Source organism: Taurulus bubalis, assembly GCF_910589615.1.
Source record: "Taurulus bubalis genome assembly, chromosome: 2".
Lineage (NCBI taxonomy): Eukaryota > Metazoa > Chordata > Actinopteri > Perciformes > Cottidae > Taurulus > Taurulus bubalis.
The window spans coordinates 19,332,037-19,345,641 of NC_136590.1; the positions used below are offsets into that span (position 1 = coordinate 19,332,037).

The following is a 13,605-nucleotide window of genomic DNA, read 5'->3' on the forward strand; positions in this document are numbered from 1 at the left end:
TCTACTCAAAACCTCTTTTCTTCTCATTGTGGAGTGCTATTTAAACCGCGCCGCCCAACTGCGCTCTCCCAAAAAAGAATTCACCAGCCGCCACTGGTAAATTACAGCTGGCGTGGAGGTCGTCTCAATTCGGCTGGCTGATTGACTTCAGATTCCTGAGCAGCAGCTGTGATGAGCTACAGCTCCTTGGGTTAGGCAAGGTGGTCACACACACACACACACACACACACACACACACACACACACACATTTATACTACTATATACTTGTGATGACTTCTTTTTAACATTATCTAATCTTGAATCCTAAACATTAACAACTGTCCTGAAAAGACTAATTTGTCCTGAAGTCCGAAAACTCTCGTCATCTGTAGTGGTTCATTTGCATGAACACTCACAATCCCAATGATTAGGAAATGAATGGTTGTATTTCTATTTAAAATACTTGCTATACTTTTTCTGGTCGCGGAGAAGGCTGAACTTTGTACTGAGTGCTGAGCGCAGACTCAGGAAGAGGATTTGAAGAAGAAGAAAAAAGTGGAGGGAATAATGGCAGGCGCTTGTTTTCCCGGTGGCATATGGCCAGGCTGGTGGAGACACGTGTTATTGTCACGAATACACCGCAGGCCTCTACCCTGTCATCCCGTTTAAATTTCTAAGCTGCCCCAAAATTTTCTAAGCTTCCCCGAGGGCACGTTTTTATTTTTTCTCTCTCTCTCTGTGTCTTAAAAAAGGTTGGCGTGTGATTATCTGAGGTGGTCATAGTTGCTCACCAAATGAGGGGGGCAGGGTAGTTGACTCTCTGGGGCCTTGATTTACACTGCAATAAACAAATACAAATAACAAACAAATAAGTCCTGCACCTCTATGGAAACCGCATGATCATGGCTCCAAGCAGAGAAGAAAAAAACATGTCTTTTGTGCAGGATAACACAGTCACAATGCCAGAAATAATAAAAAAAGAGAAAAAAGGAAAACAATGGAATATATTCATCCAACATTTCTCGAGGTGCCCAAAAGTGTTGGGAAAGATTTTAAATGTAGAATAAGTAGAATAACATGTTTTTGATGAAATATCACTAAGCTGTGCTCCGGTTGCTTTTTCATACGGAAGCGTTCGGCGTAGATGATGTGTTTGGGCACCGTTGTAAGGATGAAAATCGTCCGAATTTTTGGGGATTGTTTAAAGAAAACATGCTTCATTCATTCTCTCAGCACTCCCATCCAACCATTGGCCAGTTTGTCTAACATCCAACATGTTGAATGGGAGTGTTGAAAGATAATAGAGTTCTTAGCATCCCCCTCGGAGGGGAAACAGGAAGTGCACAGAGTGGTCACAAGCAGAAGGGCCGTCCATTGTTTCGACGGTCCATTATTCCAAAACCCCAACAGTCCAATCAACGTCCCCATTGGCCCATTTGTCTAACAGCCCGTTGTCCTTAAAAAACAAACGGCCATTGTTCTGACGGCCCATTGTTATCAAACACACGCTCCCCCTGCAACAAACAGGAGCATGTGGCTTATTGCTATGTAGCATCATATCGTCGGACATTCACAATTTATTTTCCCCCACTATGGCGCAGACATGATGTGCAAATAACGTTGCAACCATACACTGTATATACAAGAAGTAGGGTTGGATACCGACAACTGGTGTCAATATGGCACCGGTTCCAACACGTCCGGTACCTACCGGACCGAAAAGCAACGCAGATTTCGGTGCTTCCTTCCAGTGCCTGAGCCGATTTAACTACTTTTTTTTGTACACTACTCTGTAATGTTGCACGGTATATAGATACTAAAAAGGTAGCGCGGTACCCGTACGTTAAAAACGATAGGATTTTGATGTATCGATACATTAATAGCGTGGATCAGAGCGCATTCGCTGCTCCGCTCTCTATCTGCCTGCATGCAGAGCGGGGCTCAAGGGGGCGGGGCTTCCAACGCTCACACACGCAGCGCGCGCACACGCTGGAGACACGAACACGAGCTTTTGAACGTCCGTCCTCGGCTTGCTGGAACAAATCTCTCCCAGTTGATATTAATGAAGACTTGTAGTCCAATAAAGCAGCAGTTTGTAGAATCCAACAGTGTCTGAGTTCTGTTGCACACGGTCCCAATCAGGCCACCTGATGGTGGTATCAGTTCTATTTTTAAATATATATTGTTTATAGTTTGAAGATAAAAGGTTTGAAGCTGTAGTTTGAAGTCAAGTGTTTTGTATGTATTTATTTATATTTATATTATACAGTTAATATATTGTTCAATATTGTTCAATTTGAAGAAAAAAAATTGCCATGGCAATAAAAAAGTATCGGTTCTGGCACCGTTTAGGCACCAGTATCGTTTTAAAAGTATCGGTTCAGCACCGGTATCAGGAAGAAAAAAAAACGATACCCATCCCGAATAAGAAGTGGCCGTAGTCCTGGGGACGCCACCTATTGGTTTGTTGACTGCTGCTATGACACCATCTTTTTTTTGCAACCAGCAATGGAAGGGCCCATATTTGGGCTGGTCTGGTAGAGGCAGAGTATAGCAATAATAAGAAAATACAATATTGCAAAGTCATGTGCTTCTGCTTTTTATTTTTTTTTGCAGGATGTGTGTTTTTGGAGCAACAGACATTTGTTGTCTTCTTAGTGGGCCGTCCAAAAAAAGTCCCATTGGACCGAAATCACATTTGTCCCACTATCGGGGTTTTGGAATAATTTACCATTAGAACAAATGGCTTGGCACCAGGAAAAGAAAGTTCAACTACTGAAAAACACTCTTGGAGCGAATCCCAGGTCCTAAACTGGTTGTCAAATTTGCAAAGGAAGACATGACAGACGGCCAGCTGACACTCCTTTAGCACAACACTTTTGCTGTAGCACTATAGCTGACAACACAAAAAGTATATTCACGGCAAGACAGGGTGAATTATCCAGTTATGTGAACAAAGGACCAATTCCTGTTTATGCTCAGCAAAAAAAATATTACCAGAAAAGTGGAAAGGATGCAGAGAAAAGCTTTTTTGTTTCAGAGCTGTGTGATGAATTAGCATTAGACACAATATTTCAGAAGAATGTATGGAGTAAGCGTTCCTCTTGGGACCACATGGACAATTAAGTCATTTTTACTGCTTCTGTTGCTTTTTAGTCAGTTTGTGAGAGATCTTTACCGCAAATTTAACGGTGCTTTAAAATAGGGCTGCAATTGACCATTATTTTTATGAAATAATTAATAAATTGCTAAATTTATCCTGTGTCCAAAACCCAAAGATATTCAGTTTAGAACAATATTAAAACATTTAATAGATTTGATGACATTTTTACTTAGAAAAAGGTTAAAGGTGCTAAATTTGTAATTCAAAGCATATCTATTGACTCAACATGGTGAGAGCTCAGGTCAACATTAATCCCTATATTGGCACAATATCGTTACATAATAACTATTGTTAGTTGAATGATTCATTGACTTATTGTTGCAGATCTACTGAAGACTATTTCAAATCCAGGTAAAATCTTAAATTTCAACTCAAATTGTTAGTCTCACGTCAACGATTTTTCCGTTTCAGTATTACCAGATGAAAAAACTAATCTGACATGGAATGGGTAATGATTATTGTGTGAGACATAACTTGTTCCGACTTTAGACTTTGCTGATAAAATTCAGAGAATTAGACAAGCAGTCGGTGGCTCCACACCAACCACAGGATATGTGTTGTCCCCATCTTTAAATAGTATCCATTCAAATATCATGACACAATTTCACTCAATTAACCAAAGAAGCCTAGAAGACATTATACAACATCTGAACACATCCTCCTGCTGCTTGGATATTCTACCAACACACTTTTTCAAAAATATTTCACACTGCATGACCGCTGATCTTTTACAAATTGTAAACACATCCCTTCTCTCAGGTGTCTTCCCACAAGCCCTAAAAACTGCAGTTATTAAACCACTTCTAAAGAAGGCTAGTTTAGACCCCGAAATATTGAAAAACTATAGACCAATATCAAACCTCCCATTCTTAAGTAAAATAATGGAAAAGGTGGGTTTTCAACAGCTGAACAACTTCTTGGCTGAAAATAACTGTTTTGATGTCTTCCAGTCCGGCAGCACTTAACTGGTTTGAATCCTACTTGAAGGACCGACAATACTTTGTGTCGGTAGCTAATTACACATCAGAGCTGACTAGGATGACATGTGGTGTTCCCCAAGGTTCAATACTGGGGCCTCTTCTATTCAACATCTACATGCTTCCACTGGCTCAGATTATGAAAAACAACAATGTGTGTTATCATAATTATGCAGATGACACACAACTCTACATAACTATATCACCAGGGGACTACAGTCCCATACAAGGGTTGGCTAAATGCATTGAAGAAATCAATAACTGGATGTGCCAGAATTTTCTTCAACTAAATCAAGATAAAACAGAATTAATGGTTTTTGGTCCCAAGGACGAACGATTGAAAGTCAGCGCTCAGCTTCAATCACTAATGTTAAAAACCTCAAACCAAGCCAGAAATCTAGGTGTAGTTATGGATTCAGACCTCAACCTGAACAGCCATATCAAGACTATTACAAAATCAGTCTACTATCACCTGAAGAATATATCAAGGGTTAGAGGACTTATGTCTCAACAGGATTTGGAGAAACTTGTCCATGCATTTATCTTCAGTAGACTTGACTACTGTAACGGTGTGTTCACAGGCCTCTGTAAAAAGTCAACCAGAAAGCTGCAGCTGATTCAGAACGCTGCAGCTCGAGTCCTCACTAAGACCAGGAAAATGGATCACATCACTCCAGTTCTGAGGTCTTTGCACTGGATCCCTGTCAAACAAATAATTTACTTTAAAATCCTGCTGCTGGTTTAGAAAGCACTGAATGGTTTAGGGCCTAAGTATGTTTATAATCTGCTGCTACCTTATGAACCATCCCGGCCCTTCAGGTCGTCTGGGACGAGTCTACGTTCTGTTCCAAGAGTCAGAACTAAACATGGAGAAGCAGCGTTCAGCTTTTCTGCTCCACATATCTGGAACAAGGTCCCTGAAAGCTGCAGGTCTGCTGAGACCCTCAGCTCCTTTAAGTCCACATTGAAGACATTTCTATTTGCTGCTGACTTTAACTGAACCAGATTCAATTACTGCATCTCACTACTGCATTTTATTTCTTAAACTGCACTGCAACTTTTATTATTTATTTTGCTTTTTCAACTTTTATTTTGCTTTTTGACTGTTTTAATGTTTTCTTAACTGTTTTTAAATCTGCATTATGTTTTGATGCTTTGAATGGTTTTATGTGAAGCACTTTGAATCGCTTTGTTGTTGAAATGTGCTATACAAATAAACTTGCCTTGCCTTGCCTTTAGTGGAAATATCAGGCATGTTGCCGATACCGACTCAAATAGCTGCGACAACAGGCCGATCCATTCAATTCAGTTCTGTGTTTATACAATGTTTTAATCTAATATTTAAGCTTGTATTTGACTAAATTGCTGGTGTAAGATGTATTTCTAGTTTAAAGACTCTGTGATCCAAAAAGGCTGAATCTGTCACACAAGCAAGTCGTTGGTTTGTGGAATGCCTCGAGTTTGATGTTTTTCTCGTCGCCATATTGTATTTTTGCAACCAGTGAACATCAGCTGTGGAGGAGAGACGCCGTTTATCACTCTGGTAGAGATAGCGACCTGTCAATCACAAGGTTGCCACGCCCGAAAGCATACTCAGCTTTATGGTCTGTTTTATTCTAAATGGGACCATAACTTACTTAAATGGTTTGCAAGAAATTACATCGCCAAAATGCATACTGGGTAAATGACACCGCCCACACAGGAAGTCTTTTCCTGTGCAGCTGAGTGGGCGGTCTTTACCTATCATGCATTTTGGCGATGTCATTTCTTTCAAACCATGAGTCAACTTCTTTCCGTGAGACGTAAGTAGCTCAGACCGCTGTACAGGTATCTGTGACTGTTAATGTTAAATGTTGCTGCCTGCCTTCCAAAGAATGACAATAGTCATTACGGCTGCCACTAGTATCAAGGGATTCCCCTGGGTCCTAAATCCCTCCATGTTTAGCTTCCTATGTCCCAATCAAAACAGCTGCTGGCCAGTTGCGTCGGTGTCAATACATGAATGTGTTTATTTGGAAAAAAATACCGTGATATACTGTGAAACCGGCAGAATTTTACAAAATACCGTGATATGAATTTTTGGCCATACCGCCCAGTCCTAATTCACACATTCACTCTCCCGAGTCTGCGTGAGGTCAAAAATGAAAAAATAAATAAATAAGATGCACGCCATGAATGCAATAAAACGGCACTGCTTTTACTTTAAAGGCGATTTATGTATGTGCGCGCGCAGCCTCACCGACAGGCAGTGTTGCCAACTTGGAGACTTGCAGACTGACGTGAAAACACGTATTGTTATGCAGTTTCTGTTCTCATCGAGCAGTGGGTGCTGCCGCGAGCTCCTCTGCCGGCCCAAAGCTCTCACAGGAGCCTTGCGCTGCAGTCTCCGCGTCCAGATTGAAAATTAATCGCGCATTCAACCAGACCTCCATGCACTTGTTCAAGCCCAACACAGACTGGCCTTTTCTCACTGAGTAAGAAAAACTGAACTGGACTGGAAAACATCAAAAGCACGTATTGCTTTTGTATGAAGTTAATCATAGCCTTATTGTAACATGTATTCTTACCAGTAGCAGTTCAAAAACATATAATTTACAGTTTTTTAAATAAAGTAATAACATTAATATTGAGTTAATTGAATTATGTTCAGCCTATTGGTTCGGCCCTCCATAACGGTCCCAATTTCTCATGTGGCCCCTTGAGAAAATGGATTGTCCACCCCTATGTTAAGGCAAAGCCGAGGAGTGGAAAAAAAAAGGCATTTCTGCGTCTGAACAGATGGGAGAACGGCAGACAGAGCTGTTTACCTGGCACATAGTGTGCAATCCTGTTTAGGACTGGCTTATTGAGCAGAGGAAGCACACAAATACTGCGGGGAAAGAAGAGAAAAAAAAAGATGCCATGAAAAGGAGAGGTAAAAACCCTCTGAATGTGTGCTCCGGCACAGCGACAAACATATTCCCGCTCTGGCCTTTAGCCAGAAAAGAAATACACTGAGTAAAAACACACACGACAAGTCTTTATAGATCTGGCCACAACTGGAGTCCAACGAAAAATCTATATTTGTTTTTTTTCTCCGCCTCCACCGACTCTTCTGTTTATCTGGTCGGTCTGACTTTCTGATGTTTTATTTGGTCATTAGAGCACAGATCCAGCCTAAAGGCAGCCTGATCATTTTCATAATGGCAGACAGTTCCGTCAATACTTGTGGGCATTCATAATTATATCTCCGTCTGGTACAAACCAGAATAACTGAGGCTCCAACCATAGAAGCCTGAACTAACACTGCCAATAAATAACGCTGGATATTGCTCTTCAAACATTATTTGAGTCAATTAAATGCCATGGGCCATTTAGAGTCACACCAGTGATGTTTAAGCCTTTCGGTGGACGGATCACATAAACAAAACTTTCATCCAGCAGACCGTGGTTTGTGTACCGTGGGAAACAAAAACATCCTTGACTTCTTTTATCTTAGTTTTGCTACCCAACATACATACTCAACCAACGGCAGTAACACGTAACAATTCAATTCAGTTCATTTTGTATAGCCCAACATCACAAATACAAGTTTGCCTCGGAGGGCTTTACAATCTGTACACATGACATCCCTGTCCCGGGACCTCACATCGGATCAGGAAAAACTCCCCCAAAAAGATAGTAAAAACCCTTTCACAGGGAAAAAAAGTGGAATAAACCTGAGGGAGAGCAACAGAGGAGGATCCCTCTCCCCGGATGGACAGAAGCAATAGATGAACAAGCTTCCTTCTTTTACGTTGTTTTTTTTTAAGTCCTTATTTTAACCCCAAACCACAATCTAACGAATTTAACCTACATTTAAAGTGTTTTGAGAGAGCCTGTGTGCATGTAACGAGCGGAAAGCTTAGGGCCACTGACTGACCACACCTCGGTATTTGACAAGTTGGGGAGTGCGAACGTGTTGGGTAATACTTTATTGTATAAAACCTTACTTTGCACTTTGACCGACTCATATTCAAGGAATGTATTTCCATCCCCTGTACAAGACACTTTCAATAATACAAAAAGTATCTGTATCCGTAGCAATATTGGTGGATCACTTGATCTGAACCAAATGTAATGGTTTGGCCCAGCTCTAGTTTGAGCACAGAGAGCATATAAAGCAGGGGGCCAACAGGGGCCCGGGTTATTATAGCCTCTGGGCCCCATATTGAGTCAATCCGGCCCTGCTTTACACTCATAACACTGTTTCATATTCATCATCCGTACATGCTGTCTCTGTGGAATACCACGTAGGCAGATGTAAGGAGAAGGAGAAAAAAACTTTCATGCATTAGAAATGAGGCTTCCTCCATCGTGGCTATTATTGAATTGTATTTTAAGATCATGAGAAAGAAAAGGCAGTATTAAAACCCACAGAGCTGACTGAATATGACACGGATGAAAAACCGTAATAGATTAATGTAGATGCCGAGTGTGTGTGTGTGTGTGTGTGTGTGGGGGGGGGGGGGGGGGGGGGGGGGGGTCAGCTGCAAGCGTTCTATATGCAGGCCCGTTTACATCAAAGCACCATTGTCAGATACCCTTGAAACCAGGTTTCTAGCGACGTAATAAGGGAAATATAAAGATGTTGACCTATCAGAATGGAGGACGAGGCTCCAGAGAGGAGACCCCGGATGAGACTGACCCGACACTGACATCCCCCCTTTCCGCCGGAGTAATTTACAGCCGGGGTAAACAGTAAAAACTACAGGGAGCTGTAGTGGTGGGGAAAAAAATCTGACCACCTGACCTCTGACCCCGGGCCTTACGACGGATCCAGATTTCTGCCTCCGACCTAATGCAGAATCGAGGGGAATTTGGTTTGTGGCGCTGCAAGCATCAAATTACATTTTAGTCCCTCTAAAAACAAGTACCTCTAAAGCAGCATTTCTGTGCTGAAATAATGACCCGATCACTCCATAGACTTCACAAATCACAGACGTAATAGTCCCAGATAACGGAGGCGGGCCGGGCTCCCTCGTTGCACAACACTGGAGCACACTTCAGTTCCAAAGCTATGCGTTTTCCACTCGTTGTTTTACGTATTCAGCTCATTTAATCTGCTATACAGCAACACGCTCGGGACCAAGGGGAGGCCGACAGACGCAGAGACAGAACCTTTACAACTAGGACACACACACGCCGACAATAAAGAAAAGAAAAAAAGGGATCAGAGTGGGAAAGAGGAGCGATGCGGAAAAGCTGGAAAAACAAGACAACCGCTCCACCGCCACCGTTTATTTTGCGATGATGGTATTATATCGTGATATTACAAGATGAAAAGGGAATACCACTCAAGGTATTATTCTACCTCCTCTCTCTATTGAAAATTCTGTGGAAGAGAAATTAGGAGAAGAAAAAAACCTGAAAACATGCGTTTAAGTGTTCAAAAAAGGAATGAAAATGAGTAGCCTGCCCCATAATAGGCTATTCGTGAATGTAGTCAGTCGTAACCGCCATGCTATTGTTTTGAGTGGCGAGTGAACTGCATGAGAAACCTGGATCTGAGCAATAAAGTCTTTTTGTGAAAAATGTAGTACATTTCACGTTTACCTTTCACCTTTTTATTATTTTACATTTCTTTTCCCCATAAACCAGCAAGTCTCAGATTGAAAGTAATCCTTTAAACATACTTATTCCTTTGCGCTAGAATGACAATTGCAGCTCCTCCGTCTTCAGAAAAAACCCCAAGGCTGCCCCCTGTGGAGTCAGTACCCTGCTCACGGTCATTGGAGCCAAGCTCTGCCTCTTGATTACATCACGGATTAGGAGTCTTGAGCACCGAGGGGACTTTCAAAGTCCACGATCACGCTCAACTGTGAGGGGATAATAGCCTTCCCTTGAAGTCTGGTCTCGCCGTATTATCGTGCCTTGTGTAGCTTCACCTGACATTGAAGCTACGCTGCAACAATTGGCTGAGCTGCACACCGTCCCATATTAGTGTGGAGGGAGAGGGAGAAAAGAATCACAGACAATCCCAAGCATCACCGGAGGAAGGCTTTCACTTGCAGGACAAGTACAAATGACACACGCCAGTGTTTTTCCTTTTACAAATCAGCATGTCCACATCAATACTTCTACTACTCCCGCTCAAATCAAGGCCCCTGACCAGAAGCTAAGACTGAGCCGAGACACCAGCAGCACGGCAAAAATAAATCCTTATTAAGAGAGAAAAAGACTGAAAAAACCAGCGAGATATTGAGCGTGACAATTCATTCTGGACTCTGCTCAAGGTGCCCTTACTCGCGTGTGCCGAAGATTTCCGATCGTCCATTTGAGTCCGGAAAGTGCTCCAGCCGAGACTACACACTCAGTCAAAATTAAGTTGAACTACTTAAATCGTTGTCTGTTTTGTGTGTGTGGGGAAAAAACTGAATTGATTCAAAAGGAAATCTGTAGAGATATTATGTTTATGTATTATGTCCGATTTAGAAAAACTGCAGATCCTACACTTGCCATAATGCAACTCTATAGCGTCTTTCATTGGACCTTCCCTGTCTTAATGTTTAATGCTTTTTTTGCAGCGTAATCGTCACGTCCCTTGTCGTGTAAATTAGCTCCACACCGTACGACCGAGGAAGTAAACAAAACTGAATACTTATTATTTATAGTTCTTAAAAGAAGACCACAGAGGATAACGCATATGGATTTTGAAAATGGCCGTAGTTCCCCTTTAAGAAAATGACACGCTGTGATGGGGAGCTATGGTTCAGCATTTTTTACTTCAAAAATCACACTTCAGATGGCGCTCCAACTGTCCCAGGTCAACCACGCTTCCCCTTGGACTGAAGAACAACACGCACTTCCGTGTGGCACAATAAACCGAGAGACGATAATTGCTCGTCGGCATAACATGAAAACATAGCATTCTTGCTAGCACACACACATGCGCTATCATCCAAGTGAGCAAAACTACAACATAATGTCACTCAATATTAATTACAATATGAAAACGAGCAAACCTCGTGTCGTCCTTATCAATCAAGTGACAAACAAACAAAGAGGTACAACACCTGACGTTTCACGTGCGCCTCTTCTTCTCCCCGCATTTCTTTCTTCTTCCCTTTTCAAAATAAAGCACCAGCTATTATAGTGTTACTAACAAAAGACGAGAAACAACCAATTATCTGTTGTTTTTATTCACACAGTGCATATTCATAATGGAAGCCTGGTCTTGGTCCTGGTGTTTAAGGGAATGTATGTAAACAGCTGAGTTAATGATGGTCTTTATACCTTTTTTCACTGATGTACGCCCTGTAAAATATTGTTCCCCGCCAAGTACCCCTTAATCAAAAAACGATGTAGTACACATCACCGTGCCGTCAGTGTCTGTTTATGAATGTACACTTATATTGTATTGAATATTTATTAAATAACACATTTGAAAGGATTTTTGAAAGCATGTTACTTTTACATATATATATATTGTGTCAACTCACGTACCCCCTGGAGTGCCTTCACGTATCCCCAGGGGGACACGTACCCCCATTTGAGAACCACTGGTCTAAAGTATTTTAACAGTTGAATTCCCAAAGCGGAAGTCAGTGGTAGAACGAACACAGTATCGAAACTCATTTCAAAAGAAGTCATGAACGCCACGCCATAACTGCTCGCCGATACACTGTACATGGTCGGTTATTAAAACATACTCTGACGGAATAAAACACATTGCCGGGAGGGGCGTAGCCGCTGACGCACGACGGTAGTCACATAAACCCGTCTCACCTAAAGCCTGCGGGCCTGTGGTAGAGGGAAGAGACGGCCTGGCGTGCGTAATGAGTCAAGCGTAAATACAGTGCATTACGCACGAGTTATGTTGTACTGTAGTGAATTCGCATGAAGTCTGTATTCGGTAATTGTATTAATTTCCATATTCATGACAAACACTTATATGCAACTTTTGTATCCAAAATGTGGCCTTTTTTCTGTGCGTCGATCGTTTAGAGCTTTTAGATGAAAAGGTATAAATACACTTAACAGGAGCGCGTAGTAACTTCGGTCTATTGCAAAGTCACGCGCGCGCTAAATCGTTTCCAGCCCCCCCTATTGATAAGCGCTTGATGGCTGCGGACGCGCATGCCTGCACGGCGCGCACACGCGGCATGACCAACACCGGGGCGCTGTTTCTGATAAGAACTGTGACGGAATTGAGCCCAGAGACTTCACGATGGCGGAAGAATATGGGCAGAGGTGGAAACACAATTTTTTTTTAAAGGAATCCATAATGTTCACTGTGGTTTGCAATATCTTTTTTTTTTTTTTACGCGTGCGTCAGAAGGCTTGCGTCAGAAGGCTTGCGCATCCAGTCCTGGAGGCTACACGGTGACTGTCTTGAGTCACACACACACACACGCACGCACACGCACGCAGTTTTCCTCTCTCTCGCTCTCTCTCATTCACAGCGCCCCCCCCCCCCCCCCCCCCCCCCCCCCACACACACACACACACACAAACCACACTCGGTCCCAATAATCTCACAAAATGCAGTGAAAAGTAAAACAATTAAATAAAGCATCGGATGCACCTGCTGCCCCCATGAGACACCAACGACGCCCACAACTCACCTGATATGCAGACGATAACATTGGCATGAAGAATTATCAATATTTCCCAAATTATATCCATCCTCTGTCTTCATTCCACGTGCATTACGCACAGAACAGAAAGATTCAAAAGAAGCCAACGGGGCTTTTTCTCTTTTTTCTTCTTCAGTTGCGGATATCCTGTGGTCTTAGGCTGAATCCCGCTGTACACCTTCCACCAGGTATGTTCCACTCCAGACGCACCGCAGGTGATCAAAACTACATAAGGAATACATGTTGCACCACCAAATGTAACAAATCCAGAGGTTGTGGTGGTGGTGGCAGAGGGGATGGGGGGAAATGGGTTGGGGATGGGGGGAAGGAGGAGAAAAGAAAATATTTATATATATCGGTTGAACTCCAAGACAAAACAGCCGAGCAAGGCACGCTGGTCCTCCTGTCAGTTCACTGTGTTATTCCAGTGCGACCCTTAGCACGCGACACGTCCGCCCATCCCTCCATCCATCCGTTGCCGCTTCACAGAGTGGGCATCCCGTTACCACCGCGGAGAGTCGCACATGATCGTGTCAGTGGGGGATCTGTGTGTGTGGGGGGAGAGAGAGAGAGAGAGAGAGAGAGAGAGAGAGAGAGAGAGAGAGAGAGAGAGAGAGAGAGAGAGAGAGAGAGAGAGAGAGAGAGAGAGAGAGAGTTAGTTTAATGAGGTGGGTCAGCTGTGGGATCGGACTAACGGAGACGCCGCGCAACTAAGAAACTCGCGTCGCCAGCTGGCGAGCCTCCGATCCAGACTTCTCCAGCGTCACCGCGAGGGACCAGAGCGTCTAGCGGCGCGGAATGAAACCGAGACTTCCGGTGAGGACTGTCAAAATTAAAGCTTCGGGACGGTTGACTTCCAGTCTACCCCCTCCCATCTCATCTGACAA

At 42.9% G+C, this 13,605-nt stretch overlaps 1 protein-coding gene across 1 annotated transcript in view; it reads right to left on the minus strand.

The window, feature by feature from the left end:
• The window catches only part of ca10a (carbonic anhydrase Xa), a gene marked incomplete at both ends in the record, with an annotated part of 205,907 nt that extends 193,140 nt beyond the window's left edge, over positions 1-12,767 (minus strand). The window contains one exon of the mRNA XM_079236270.1: positions 12,707-12,767. Within this exon, the coding sequence (XP_079092396.1) occupies positions 12,707-12,767 (61 nt within the window). The remainder of the gene's footprint in view (positions 1-12,706) is intronic.
• Positions 12,768-13,605: the final 838 nt, after the last annotated feature.